General features: G+C 35.6%; 2 protein-coding genes across 4 annotated transcripts in view; one reads left to right on the top strand and one right to left on the bottom strand.

The window, feature by feature from the left end:
* The window catches only part of LOC117321748 (dynein beta chain, ciliary-like), a 69,687-nt gene extending 66,454 nt beyond the window's left edge, over positions 1-3,233 (bottom strand). Inside the window, exons 1-3 of the mRNA XM_033876267.1 lie at positions 2,877-3,233; positions 2,081-2,268; positions 1,336-1,522 (exon numbers count right to left, since the gene is read on the bottom strand). Of these exons, the coding sequence (XP_033732158.1) occupies positions 1,336-1,522; positions 2,081-2,268; positions 2,877-3,233 (732 nt within the window). The remainder of the gene's footprint in view (positions 1-1,335; positions 1,523-2,080; positions 2,269-2,876) is intronic.
* Positions 3,234-3,740: 507 nt separating this feature from the next.
* Positions 3,741-15,328, top strand: part of LOC117321734 (CDP-diacylglycerol--glycerol-3-phosphate 3-phosphatidyltransferase, mitochondrial-like) — a 53,451-nt gene continuing 41,863 nt past the window's right edge. For 2 of the 3 annotated variants that reach the window (XR_004531404.1, XR_004531403.1), the window contains exon 1: positions 3,820-3,905. Coding sequence is in view for 1 of the 3 variants with exons in the window: in XM_033876256.1 (XP_033732147.1) it covers positions 3,823-3,905 (83 nt within the window). In the remaining 2 variants the exon portion in view is untranslated. Of the gene's footprint in view, positions 3,906-15,328 lie in introns of all 3 variants that reach the window. The other variant, XM_033876256.1, reaches the window with a different exon arrangement.

Raw genomic sequence — 15,328 nt, 5'->3', positions numbered from 1 at the left:
TGGCTGCCTGTCGGCCATGTTGTTTTTTGATTAGTCTCAAAATACAACATGCATAACTAGGCACCGAGGGAAACCTGCATATGGAATTTGAGAAAGATCCCTTCAGTATTTTCTGAGAAATAGCGATAACAAACTTCAATTGTCAAAATCCAAGATGGCTGCCTGTCGGCCATGTTGTTTTTTTATTAGTCTCAAAATGCAATATGCATAACTAGGCACCGAGGGGAACCTGCATATGAAATTTCAGAAAGATCCCTTCATTACTTTCTGAGAAATAGCGATAACAAACTTCAATTGTCAAAATCCAAGATGGCTGCCTGTCGGCCATGTTGTTTTCTGATCGGTCTCAAAATGCAATATGCATAACTAGGCACCAAGGGGAACCTACATATGAAATTTGAGAAAGATCCCTTCAGTACTTTCTGAGGATTAGCGATAACAAGAATTGTTTACGGACGGACGACGGACCACGGACGCAGGGCGATTTGAATAGCCCACCATCTGATGATGGTGGGCTAAAAACTGCAACATTCATTCAAACAAAAAGATCAGAAAACAAAGAAAAAAGTAGATTTGTATCCAGAGGGATAACCAATACCCGTGTGTGTGCTATAGTTGAGTAGACCATAGGTGAGCGTAATCATATCTATCAAGTCAGTTGTGGATTGTATAGATCTATCAATCAGAATTAAACTGGTGACCATTTTGGACTATGCATTATGGTATGGCAAAACCAATCATAAATATTATGTTTCGTTAAAATCTGGTCACTACTTTTAATAAGAGAAACAACTTGACAAACCTACACTAATGAAAGGCCAGTGGCCATATTATTGAATAATGCATCACGGCCACTTTGAATGATACATTGCGGTCAATTGTTCTTCTTATATGCACAACAACATGACATACAGATCATAAATGTAAAGTTTCCCGTTACTACTTTAGTAGAAGTTGACTGGACAAGCCTAAACCAATCAGAAGCTGGTGGACATTTTTAACAAGCCGGCGGCCATTATGAATAATGCATCATGGTCATTTTTTTTCTTATACACAACTACATGGCAATACCAATCATACACACCATGTTTCGTTAAAATGTGGTTACTACTTTAGTAGGACTAAAGTCTGGACTAACCTCAACCATTCAAAAGCCGGCGGTCATTTTGAAAAATGCATTATGGTAAGAAATAACATGCATACCAAGTTTTGTTGAAATCGGAACTGTGCTTTAATAGTATTTGTCCGGACAATATTATGGAACAACAGAGAGACAGGCTGATTCCAGTATACCTACCCCTAACTTCGTTACGGGGTATAAAAAGGAATTTTTACCTGGTCATATATACATTCCAAGTTGGTAGCCTTGTTTTTCCAAAACTCAATTTCCACAAAAGGTGTAGGGTGGAGGCCTTCAAGGATAGGCTGGGCAGAATCTCTCTTGAGCACATCTCTGATCTGATGCGTCCACTCAATGATCACAGACTCAATGGCATGAATCAATGTTCTGTCAAAGGAATCCCTATGTGATAAAAGAAAAAAACTATTGTCAGAGTGCTATAGGTTAATGACATATATGTTTTTACACAAATGAGAATCTGAAGCACAAACACATACAGTACGTTTTGTGTTTTTAATTTCCTGTCTATATAACTGGGTGTGCAAAATATTAATACTACTGTTGTAAAATTATTACAAGGTCACCTTACTAGCTCAGACTTAGTGGGAAAATCCCTTTAGCCTAGTGGTTGGATGTTTGCCTTGATAGTGAGAGGTCGTTAGTTTGAAGTCTAACATGGGCAGGTTATTTTTCACTACTGCCTCATATATATATATATATAACCCTATTATATTAATTACCTTATTGCAGCATAACTTAACTTATATAAGTGATATTCAAAGTAGTTCCAAAACTTTCTTTTTTCCCCAATTTATAATCACAGCATTTGATTTTGAATGACTGATAAATACAAACCTTTATTCTAGCTCTGATCGAAGCACTCATAATTGGCATATATATTTCACAAATGAAGTATTCAAATGATTATTAGCTTAATTAATAATTATCTTAAAAACATACTTGTCCTCATCGGCTTGTTCCACCCTTTCTGCTCCTACTGGCAAGGGTAACAGTGTTTTTCCCTTTGCCTGCCCAGACACCACGTACACATTGCTTTTCAGATTGTGAACATGACGAGTAACATCATTTGACACTACCTGTGGCCATTGTTCATGGTTCCTGTCATTTGACAGCAGAGGAACAAGTACCTGTCAAAAAAAACAACAACTTTTGGCAACAATTTACGATCTATAGTTCCATAACTATAATACCTACAGGGATCAATCTAGGGATTTTTTACTACCGTTTATGGGTAGTTTCCCCTCAGGATTTTGTTCCATTTTCCCCCTCAGACTTCTGTTAAATTCACTGAAATATTGTATTTTCCCTCATTTTTATGGCAATAATATTCCCAAATTCTCCAGATTTGCTTTCCTAATTAACCATTTGCTGTTTTTACTTGGAAAATGTGTTTTTAAATAAAAAAACTGAAACTTTGTGACGTTTAAATTTCCCCTTTTCAGAACTGATTTTCCCCTATGGTCCAAAAAGGGTAGTTTCCCCTAAATTCTAGATTAATCCCTGACCTATAGGTTACCCTGGCAAATAGCCACAACATAATACTGCTCAACAATACAGTGGAGAGCTTCTCTCAATCAGTCACAGTATTTTTATTTGGTCGTTTTTACAGCCACATATCGCGGTTTCTCCTTGGCCAAAAATGCTGTATTTTCCCAAATTAGAAGTGATTTTTAGTTATTTTGCTACCTTTTTCTGCTTTAAAATGAGATTAGAAATAACCAGACATAACAATTACCTCGTCAACAAATGCAGAGAGTTGATCCAATGGCGCATATGACAAATCGCCATATATGAAACTTTTTCTAAAATCTGCGTCTTTCTGAACATTTTCTCGTCCCCTCTTCACGAAGTAGCACGCTTTTGCTTTTGGATTTGATGGCCATTCATACTGAATACTCAAAGAACCACTGCCTGACGAAATTACTACCAAAGAAATATTTTCCGGTTTGTCAAAATATTCCATGAACATCATCTTTGTTTCCTCTTGGCTGTACATTTTTGAAAACTTATCAGGCTTAACTTTTAGTGTTTTTATGACATAGTCAGCTATAAACTCGACTCGGGAGTCGCCGAGTTCCAAATCTGACGCCATTCTGACCTTTTGATGCGCGAAAACTTAATCTATAAGAAATCAGATTGAAAGTTTCACTGCTACATTCAAATCTTATCAACTTCGTTGCTCCATTCGTGCTAGCCTCGGTGAATTCGGCAACTTCTTCGGTGAATTCGGCAACTTCTTCTGTCCTTCTCCCGTTGGTAATGGTAGCCGTTGCTAATAGCTGCAATAAACACGAGACGCAGGTATCGTTACTTTCCGCCAAAGTAGGAGTTACTTCGGAGATTTCCGCCTTTCTCTAACGGCATTAAGCATATCTGCGACATTGACTAATCGAACACTGCCGGAATAGTCCGAAGATCTCATAGAGTCATCAAAAGGTTTGATCGTTCGGAGAGCCTCGGGCACATTAATGAAACACGTACATATCGAAAAGAAACACGATCCCCAAACCCTTATCACCACAAAGACTATGAACATTGAATGAACCGTGTGTACATATTGTATATAGTTGCCGCAAACTGCAAGGATATCACTACGCCCTGTAAATAGTGCCTTACTCTACGCTCATCGAAGCGGTGCCTCGGAAAGTCATCGAGGGTATCTACGACACAACAACAACAACATGGCGCTTGGCGGTTTCAATCGTCTTTTCCGTTCATGTGGACAGAAAGTCATTGGTTTTATAGGAATGTTCGGCAGTTTAAGGTAACTTTTTTTAGATTAGCAGATCAATATTTTATGCGCAAAATCAGCAAGCTGCAGTTTGCAGTGACGGGATCGCAGTGACCATTAATGTGATCAGTCGGGACACAGCGGTATATGATACTATATATAACTTAATGATAAATATATATAAATGGGGTCTTGTACCAAATGGGGTCGTGTGACGTTAGATATGTCGAAGTACCCGTTTCTGGTTTTAACACTACGGTATGTCTTATCTTATATTTTAAAAAATAGCCAGAAATGCATGTTTACAAAGACAAGGAAACCGTCTATCGCCTTTGAAATTGTGAGCTATTTTTTCAAAACTTCTTTTTTTTTTCAAACAAAATCTCCTCCTAGTCCTACCTACCTAATTCTACTCTCTATCCCTCCAGAAGACTGAAAATTTTCGGTTCATTCATTTTTTATATATGTAACAAATCATCGTGGTTGTTGAAATCCAACTTTAATTGGGACATGTTATATTTACAAGATAAGATTTCCAGCTGTTTCAGAAATCCTACGGGATGCATATGCATATATACCGTACATATTACATGATATTCTTTTTGATTATATATATTATATATATGCATATTCAATTAAATTTAACAAAGCCAATGGTATTGTTGCATTTATTGGTCTTATAAGAAGAACATTCATTTATCTGGATGAAAATATGTTTAAACTTTTGTTTAAGTCACTCGTTAGACCACATACACTTACACTGGATTTAACCAAATGACATATATATATATATACAGAGTGTCTGCAGAAACTTAATCTACCAACCTTATATATATAAAGCACCACCGCATGTGAGGAGACCTTATAAATGTGTTTAAGATTGCGAAACAGTCAGCTATGTATTAACTGCTGTGTTAGACGATGGTCAGATAGTTTTCTCCTTCAGACTTCCTTATTTAGAAATTAAGCCTATCTGATGCATGAGTATATTATATATTTAAATGTCCAAACTTAAGCGATTTGGGGTTGTTCCGAATTCAAGGCCCAGTCTGAGAAAACCCAGGGGTTCCTTAACAAACACTATACTTTTTATTGAGGATTAATGTAACTTACTTTACTAAATTACATCTGCTGAGATGTACAATATTAACATTCGTTCACCTGAGGAAAGGCTTTAAGTTGCTTGTTAACCCCCAGCTCAGATGAGGGTTCCACTACCAAGTGGTAGGTCCCAGTACCCGACGGTTCTATGAACAACACTTAAACCATAACTGATCCTATTTACATTGCATGTATTTTAAAGCTGCATATATATACTCCCAAATAACCTAAAGTTCAAGTTGCACCCAAGTATTAAATAAGCAATCTAGCGAAAATAATCATTCACGCTCTCCTAACATTAAAATGACCATTGGTCAAGATGCTTGACCGGGGGAATCCATGTGACATCATGATCACCTATGTAGTATTATATATAGCCTGGGGAACAAGCCAGACATGAATAACTAGGAAGTGCAAATCACATGTCACAATATATCACAAAGTCTTAACCAATTTCCAGATCATCTATATACATGCCATACTTTTCGGAGACTAATAAGGGAGATTGATGATTATTTATAGGTATTTTTGCCTAAAATATGGGAGTTTTCTGCAAGACATGAATATCAACATTTTTACTCGATTTTTAAAGCAATGAATTTATTTTGGAAGTTTTGGAATGTTGATATTTATTGGATTATATATTACTCAGATTATATGAAAACAACTAAAATAATATAGAAAAAACCCAACATATTATGCCTTACTTAAACACATCCCAACCCTGAAATTAATACTGACATGTGTATACAAATTAACTCTCATCCAACAAACATTTACAGACAAGATAGACAAACACATTATGGTGGTGGTATAAGTATATATATACAAAAAACACTGTACTAGCTAGCTACTCGTAGAAATAGAAACTGAAAATATTGAAACTTCTATTCCAGTGTTTTTGTTCCCATTATTTTTCAGCCTCCCGTGGCTTTTGAGTTGGGAAAATTCATCGACATTATGAGAAATTTGGGAAAATACCAAATTGCAAAAAAACAGTACATGTACTGATTTTGTCAAATAGATTTATTTATACATAGTTCACCATGTTTTCAGCATTATAAAAGTAAACATCACTTGCTACAAAAAGAACACATCATAAGTGGTCTAAAATCATAATGTGCCCATAATATGCCATCATGGTGAGATATGACTTGTTGCTAGTAAAAGATCAACAAGTTCCTCTAAATCAGTCAATGAAAGCTCCTTGTTCAGGTGGCAAATCCTGGTTAGAACGAGTATTCATACCCTGCATGCACTGCACTCCGACAGGGTATAGAAATCCCTCCTACTCAGGCTACAGCTGATAGTGTAGCAAGCCCCGCACCAGGCAGTTGTATGTACACATATTTTTGAGTAGAATTTACATATCAATATATGATTTTGATAATTACTATCAGTATCCTAATGTATCACTAATTCTAACAAGACCTTCGTTTCTTTTTCAGTCGGTCCTTTGTGTATTATATGGTTTTACGATGTCTGCATCATTTTAGCGCTTGAAATCACTGACATCTATTACAAAGCGTTTTAATGATCAAGATCGAAAAGAACAAAGATCACACACCTCTAGGCCTACAGGATGATGTTACATGTTTGAAATGATAACGTTCATATTAGTAAGGTTTGGAAAATACTTTATGGCTTTGGAAATCGCGATTTTATCATTTACAAAATGTCAGAAATTAGGTAAAAGAAACAATTTTTTTTATCTTTTCGACTTTATTAATTGGGAAACTTCATTGAAATTTTGGGAAAATACAACATTTTTGGCAAAGGGGAAACAGCCGATATTCGGCAGTAAAACGGGCTAAACAAAAACACTGTATTCACTATTCAGACAAAGCAGATTGTCTACGTACGTATACGTATGTGCCAGTTGGTAACCGGGTACATTCTAACTAAACATCGTCCGACCAATTATATCTTAAATTCAACCGATCATTTCGTATTGGTTAATTAATATTAGTGTTGGGAATCGGTTGGGAAATCATAATCGATAATCGGTTGAAGACAACTTACTAATTATCGATTATGTAATCGGTTGGGACGGTTGCTAAATAGTCCAACATAAGTTACAACTTACATGAATGAAAGTTACAACAGTGAACAGTCATTCTTTCTGTCAACATTCGCTAAAAATGCATAGCAGAAAAACAACTGAGCTATGTTTCAGACTCAATTCAGAGAACCCGGAGCAAAAGTGAAATTGACTTCAATTCGCGGAACACCGATTGTAAAACGAAACTAGTTTTGTGCACTTAGTCTAACCTTTGTTGGCATATGACCGCCTGCACAGTTTGCATATATCGCCTTCGTCATATCCAGATTTTCTTTGGTTGGCCCCCCTTCTCTTATTTTATAGAACCCGAAATGGGTCCAAACCCGCGACCGGGCTTTGCCGCCTGGATAGGGATAGATTGGGGCAACCGCGTCCATTTTATTTTACAGCGGAAGTACCTTCGAAAGGTTACACGTTCGGAACATTTTTGTTACTTTCGTTTTCAATGTACCAAATCTACCGCCGATGGACCAAAACCAATTACGTTACAACCGTTTCATAATAAGGAAATCACAATCGTTTTCAATTAAGAAAAACAGTTCTAAAACTGTTAATAACGTATTTCTTTTTGGGATATGATGTGTTATATTCACTTGATAATAATAGTACATGTAGCTATGTATGAGTTACCTCCCGTCCTATATAATCGATTGTTAGCTTTCATAATCGATAGTCGGTACCAGGACAAGAAACAATCAATTATCAATTATAATCGATAATCGTCCCAACACTAATTAATATTTCCAGTAAGAAGGTTTTTTCTCTGTTGTCTCTACAGACCTCCAAACTCATCAGCTGAATATTGGACAAAACTTTATAATGTAACCCTGGTAAATAGGCAGTGATTTAAATTTAATTAATCCTGCGCTCTGTTACATTGGCGCCCATGTAGGGACCCAGGAAAAATACTCAGCCTTGCTTCACAAGCATTGCTGTTACCCCTGGAAACTTGAGGACAAGTTCTTTCCTGGAGGGGGAGTATGTAACCCTGGTAAATACTAGCCGTAATATACCGCTCTTTAGCTCGATCAGTTGAGCTTAAGACTATTAAGCCAGAGGTCCTTGGTTCGATCCCTAGCGGAGGCAGTGATTTTAATTTAATTAATCCTGCGCTCTGTTACATTATTATGTTATTGATAATCTTATTAATATTAAGTATTATTATTGATAATCTTATTAATACTTGTCTCAACATTATTATTACTGGTAACATTAATATTGACCTATTATCACGACCTAACTCTCATCTATCAAGGATTATGACAAAATATCAATTACATAATCTTATTCAAGAACCCACTCGTATTATATTACTCAACACATCATCTACGTATACACTAATTGATATCTTTTTTACAAACATGTACAATATCATCATATTTAATAACACACAAGTTTTATATCTTCTATGTAGCGATCATTATCCAATATTAGCACAATAAAAAATATATCTCCTTTAAAACCTTTTAAATATACTTACAGTTATATAATGAAATATAATATACTTAGTTATATAATGAAATATAATATACTTACAGTTATATATAGAGGATATTGAATGGTTTCCTGTTTAATATAACATATATTTCACGAGTATGACAGAATATCGATATATTCTGTCATACGAGTGAAATATATGTTATATTTAACAGGAAATTAAACCATTCAATTTTCTTTTTATTGCATTTCATAAACTTAAAAACAAAATTAAAAACATCGGAAAATTAATAGTGTCAAAAAGTGCGGGAATCAGTAATGACGTCATCTCTTTGTGACGTTACCTCACGTCAACTTGACGGCGCCATTTCAAAAGGACTGATCAACGCAATTTAAGCGTTTTCTGCTGTTATAGGAGAATCTGTCCATGAATAGCTAACGTCAAGTGAGTATTTTGTTAAAAACTAGTCTTAAATTTTCAGAAATACAGCAAAATAACCAATTTATCTATCTCCGCTTCGATTAGAAAAATCAGAAAGTTTCAACGAGGTGAATACAAAGGTCCACTCTGATTGGTCAAAAACGGAAAACTTATATTTTCACTGCAAACTCTTATATTTTCACTGCAAAATCTTATATTTTCACTGCTCATCGCTGCAGTGAAAATATAAGTTTGATTAGTTTGATAAATTTCTATATTTCACTGGCAAAAATGCAATAAAATTAAATATAAATGAAAACCAGTCTGAAGTCAACCTAGAGACTCATGTGTCAATCAACTTATTGATATTTTTAATACAATCTTAAAGGTAATGACTTATGTTTTGTTTTCTGTGATATAAGTTAGGCATTTGATCGGGTATGGCATTCAGATCTTTTATATAAACTTAAAAAATACACTGCATAAAAGGAAAATTATTTGAGTGGTTAAAAACCTACTTATCTGACAGAAAACAAAATTGATGACTATGAGTCGAACACAAAGTTAATGAATGCCTGTATTCCTCAAGAATTTTCTTGGACCATAGCAGTTGACCTATTGCGATCGCCTTTTGTCCGCCGGCGGCCGGTGTAAACAAATTTACATTTTCAACTTCTTCTCAATAACCAACTGGCCCAGAGACCCAATATTAGGTCAGTAGCATGCTGGGATGAAGGGCTACCAAGTTTGTTCAAATGGATGACCTTGACCTTCATTCAAGGCCACAGGGGTCAAATATGCCAAGTTCTTCAAACAACTTCCTTTTGATAACCAAGAGGCCCAGAGACCCAATGTTAGGTCAGTAGCATGCTGGGATGAAGGGCTACCAATTTTGTTCAAATTGATGACCTTGACCTTCATTTAAGGTCACGGGTCAAATATGCTAAACTCTTTAAACAACTTCTTCTTGATAACCATAAGGCACAGAGACAAAATATTAGGTCAGTAGCATGCTGGGATGAAGGGCTTCCAAGTTGTTCAAATGGGTGACCTTGACCTTCATTCAAGGTCACGGGTCAAATATGATAAAATCTTAAACAAATTCTTCTTGGTAACTAGAAGGCCCAGATACCCAATATTAGGTCAGTATCATGCTGGAACAAAGGGCTACCAAGGTTGTTCAAATGGATGACCTTGACCTTCATTCAAGGTCACAGGTGTCAAATATGCTAAAATCTTTAAACAACTTCTTCTTGATAACTAAGAGGCCCAGAGACAAAATATTAAGTCTGTAGCATGCTGGGATGAAGGGCTACCAAGTTTGTTAAAATGTATAACCTTGACCTTCATTCAAGGTCACAGGGGCTAAATATGCTAAAATATATCATTACTCAGGTGACCGTTAAGGCCCATGGGTCTCTTGTTATAGTTTATTAATGATATGACAGATAATGTAACTTCTAATTAGGGGATAGTACATTGTTTTGAGTGGCTATGCATATATTTAGAAACATTGTTTTACATTGCTACAAGTATGCTGATAAGTACTCTGTGACCTCTGCTAGTGACGTGTCATACTGTGGCGGATTGACCAATCAGAAAGAAGCTTTCAAAGTCGGTCAATTGGCCACGCCCATACTGGCGAGAGTTTGATCTGTATGTTGACGAAGCGGTGTGTTTACATTGTTGTAAAATTCATGTTACCGAAGATTAAACGACATATTTGGATTTACTCTGCAGCATGCATAACGACATGTACGTTTTGACAAAGTCAGTGTTAATGTGTTTCTACAGGCTCAACCGTTATATGAAGTTGTGTGCACTTGTTAAAGTTCCATTTCATTTCGGATTTTACTTGGCTAGATGCCTAGCTACACACGGACGAAATGAATGTTTCAATCAATAAATGACGGTAAGAATGATGTTAACGATTTTTGTTAAATTTATTCATGATCAGTTAATTCATTCTTTTATATTTCTTCACTTTCGATTCCAATCTCATGCGTCATCAATCATAAATGGTGCAGAGTGTTGAATTTTGCTACGAGTCGAACTTGACGCCATATTGTTTTGATTAGAAACGGGGCTTGGCTTAACATGTACACGATAGATCATGGTTCTATCACAGATTCGAACATGGTCCGTAACCAATCAAAACACGCGTTGCAAACGAATCGTGTTAGAATATTAAATTGTTTGCTGATGATACTTCTTTATATGTAAATATGGATAATAATGATGACCTGATACTCTAGCTGACATTCTCAATGATGATCTTTCTGCTATCACTACATGGGCTAACCAATGGTACTTTTCAATCCTAAATAAACAGCAATAATATTCACTCGCCAAAAATACTAATCCTCATCCACCTATTCTCTTTAACATTTATCCAATAACTCAACAGGACTGTCACAAACATTTAGGTTTAAAATTAAATAAGAAAAGCACATGGTCTGACCATATATATCTCATATTTATAAAAAAAGCTTCTTCTGGACTAAATATACTAAGAATTTTAGAATATAAAGTTGACAGGAATATCTAAAAACAATAAATTTAGCATACATTTGACCAATATTAGAATAATCAGATATAGTTTGGGATAACTGTTTAAAAAAAGAATCTGATTTACTAGAATCTGTTCAACTTAAAGCTGCAAGGTTTAAGGTTCATGACCACGTCCACTTCTGACATAAAATCTCCGTTCAGATTTATGTTACCTGTAAACCCGGGGCTTCTTAACTAGGAAGTGACTACGGTAGTCATACCTGGCCGTATATGCCCAGGGCTACTGAGACAATGCCCTCGGTGAATCCTAACACCGTCATGCTTGACCGCAGGCACTATACTAGCTTCCAATCAGGTTTTGCTGGTTAGGTACTGCATTGGGTATTTAACGAAACTGAAAACCATTGTTATGTATACGTAAGATTCCATTGAAAATGTATAATGTACCCGTAATGGACCCCAGGTTACCTTGCACTTTTACAATCCAAGGACACACTATCTGTACATGTGTGTTTCACCTATACAATGCCCAATATTAGCAAATCCAATGGCAAATTTTATTTCCTTTCAGAAAAATCCAGAGCCATTTCTGGAACTAGCATCATTATGAAATAAAACAAGATGTTTATCCATTTGTCTGAAAGGTACTGCTATCAATATTTTACCTGAGTATTGATTATAGATGTAAGGTGTCGGGGCTCCGTACCCAAGTTACTTCTTGGGATCCCTGATGGGTGCTCTAACAGGGTGCTCAAATTAAAAGTGTCGATATGTACAATAAATATATTCTGAGCATGCCTTGCTGAAAGAATGGTAGCAATATATATAATATATACACACACACTTACTGCGCAGAACTGACTAACAATGATTACAGAACTAATGTAGAGTAAGGCCAAACGTCTCTACCTATATATATATATCTGCTCACTACTTATAAGCAACACTAAATATCAACTATTAATATATAAAGTATATATGGGAGCATGTAATGTACAGCTTTCTAAGGGACCCATGCCAGTACTCTATGATGTATGCCTGCCCGCTCAAAGGGACATCACTCGTACAACACTGACAAACATAAGCACAACAGCTAGAAAGCACCATTGCTCACAGTCACAACCAGCTTCAATTCAGGTACCAGAAATCGAAGACATAATCACAAACTAACACTCATGTATACAAACCAGAAGACATAATTACAAACTAACACTCGTGTATACAAACCAGAAGACATAATTACAAACTAACACTCGTGTATACAAACCAGAAGACATGAATTACAAACTAACACTCGTGTATACAAACCAGAAGACATAATCACAAACTAACACTCGTGTATACAAACCAGAAGACATAATCACAAACTAACACTCGTGTGTACAAACCAGAAGACATAATCACAAACTAACACTCGTGTATACAAACCAGAAGACATAATCACAAACTAACACTCGTGTATACAAACCAGAAGACATAATCACAAACTAACATTCGTGTATACAAACCAGAAGACATAATCACAAACTAACACTCGTGTGTACAAACCAGAAGACATAATCACAAACTAACACTCGTGTATACAAATCAGAAGACATAATCACAAACTAACACTCGTGTATACAAACCAGAAGACATAATCACAAACTAACACTCGTGTATACAAACCAGAAGACATAATAACAAACTAACACTCGTGTATACAAACCAGAAGACATAATCACAAACTAACACTCGTGTATACAAACCAGAAGACATAATTACAAACTAACACTCGTGTGTACAAACCAGAAGACATAATCACAAACTAACACTCGTGTATACAAACCAGAAGACATAATCACAAACTAACACTCGTGTATACAAACCAGAAGACATAATCACAAACTAACACTCGTGTGTACAAACCAGAAGACATAATCACAAACTAACACTCGTGTATACAAACCAGAAGACATAATTACAAACTAACACTCGTGTATACAAACCAGAAGACATAATTACAAACTAACACTCGTGTGTACAAACCAGAAGACATAATCACAAACTAACACTCGTGTATACAAACCAGAAGACATAATCACAAACTAACACTCGTGTATACAAACCAGAAGACATAATCACAAACTAACACTCGTGTATACAAACCAGAAGACATAATCACAAACTAACACTCGTGTATACAAACCAGAAGACATAATCACAAACTAACACTCGTGTATACAAACCAGAAGACATAATCACAAACTAACACTCGTGTATACAAACCAGAAGACATAATCACAAACTAACACTCGTGTATACAAACCAGAAGACATAATCACAAACTAACACTCGTGTATACAAACCAGAAGACATAATCACAAACTAACACTCGTGTATACAAACCAGAAGACATAATCACAAACTAACACTCGTGTATACAAACCAGAAGACATAATCACAAACTAACACTCGTGTATACAAACCAGAAGACATAATCACAAACTAACACTCGTGTATACAAACCAGAAGACATAATTACAAACTAACACTCGTGTATACAAACCAGAAGACATAATCACAAACTAACACTCGTGTATAAAAACCAGAAGACATAATCACAAACTAACACTCGTGTGTACAAACCAGAAGACATAATCACAAACTAACACTCGTGTATACAAACCAGAAGACATAATCACAAACTAACACTCGTGTATACAAACCAGAAGACATAATCACAAACTAACACTCGTGTATACAAACCAGAAGACATAATCACAAACTAACACTCGTGTATACAAACCAGAAGACATAATCACAAACTAACACTCGTGTATACAAACCAGAAGACATAATCACAAACTAACACTCGTGTATACAAACCAGAAGACATAATCACAAACTAACACTCGTGTATACAAACCAGAAGACATAATCTCAAACTAACACTCGTGTATACAAACCAGAAGACATAATCACAAACTAACACTCGTGTATACAAACCAGAAGACATAATTACAAACTAACACTCGTGTATACAAACCAGAAGACATAATTACAAACTAACACTCGTGTATACAAACCAGAAGACATAATTACAAACTAACACTCGTGTATACAAACCAGAAGACATGAATTACAAACTAACACTCGTGTATACAAACCAGAAGACATAATTACAAACTAACACTCGTGTAAAAAAACCAGAAGACATAATCACAAACTAACACTCGTGTGTACAAACCAGAAGACATAATCACAAACTAACACTCATGTATACAAACCAGAAGACATAATTATAATCACAAACTAACACTCGTGTATACAAACCAGAAGACATAATTACAAACTAACACTCGTGTATACAAACCAGAAGACATAATCACAAACTAACACTCGTGTGTACAAACCAGAAGACATAATCACAAACTAACACTCGTGTATACAAACCAGAAGGCATAATTACAAACTAACACTCGTGTATACAAACCAGAAGACATAATCACAAACTAACACTCGTGTATACAAACCAGAAGACATAATCACAAACTAACACTCATGTATACAAACCAGAAGACATAATCACAAACTAACACTCGTGTATACAAACCAGAAGACATAATCACAAACTAACACTTGTGTATACAAACCAGAAGACATAATCACAAACTAACACTCGTGTGTACAAACCAGAAGACATAATTACAAACTAACACTCGTGTATAAAATATTTAATAACTATTCACCTACATATCTCTATAATATCTTATCATTCAGAAATAGAGATCCTTTAAATCACTATTTGTCGTCAAGAACTGAATGGATTTTGACCAAATTTGGAACTGAATGGATTTTGACCAAATTTGGGAAAGAGGAACAAGTTTTGCATCAACTGGCAAAATCGGTTATTAATGTTGAATCACTTGACTGCTTTTAGTT

The sequence above is a fragment of the Pecten maximus genome, chromosome 1 (genome assembly GCF_902652985.1).
Source record: "Pecten maximus chromosome 1, xPecMax1.1, whole genome shotgun sequence".
NCBI lineage: Eukaryota > Metazoa > Mollusca > Bivalvia > Pectinida > Pectinidae > Pecten > Pecten maximus.
Note: the sequence above shows the minus strand (reverse complement) of the source record. Positions and strands in the feature narration are given on the sequence as shown.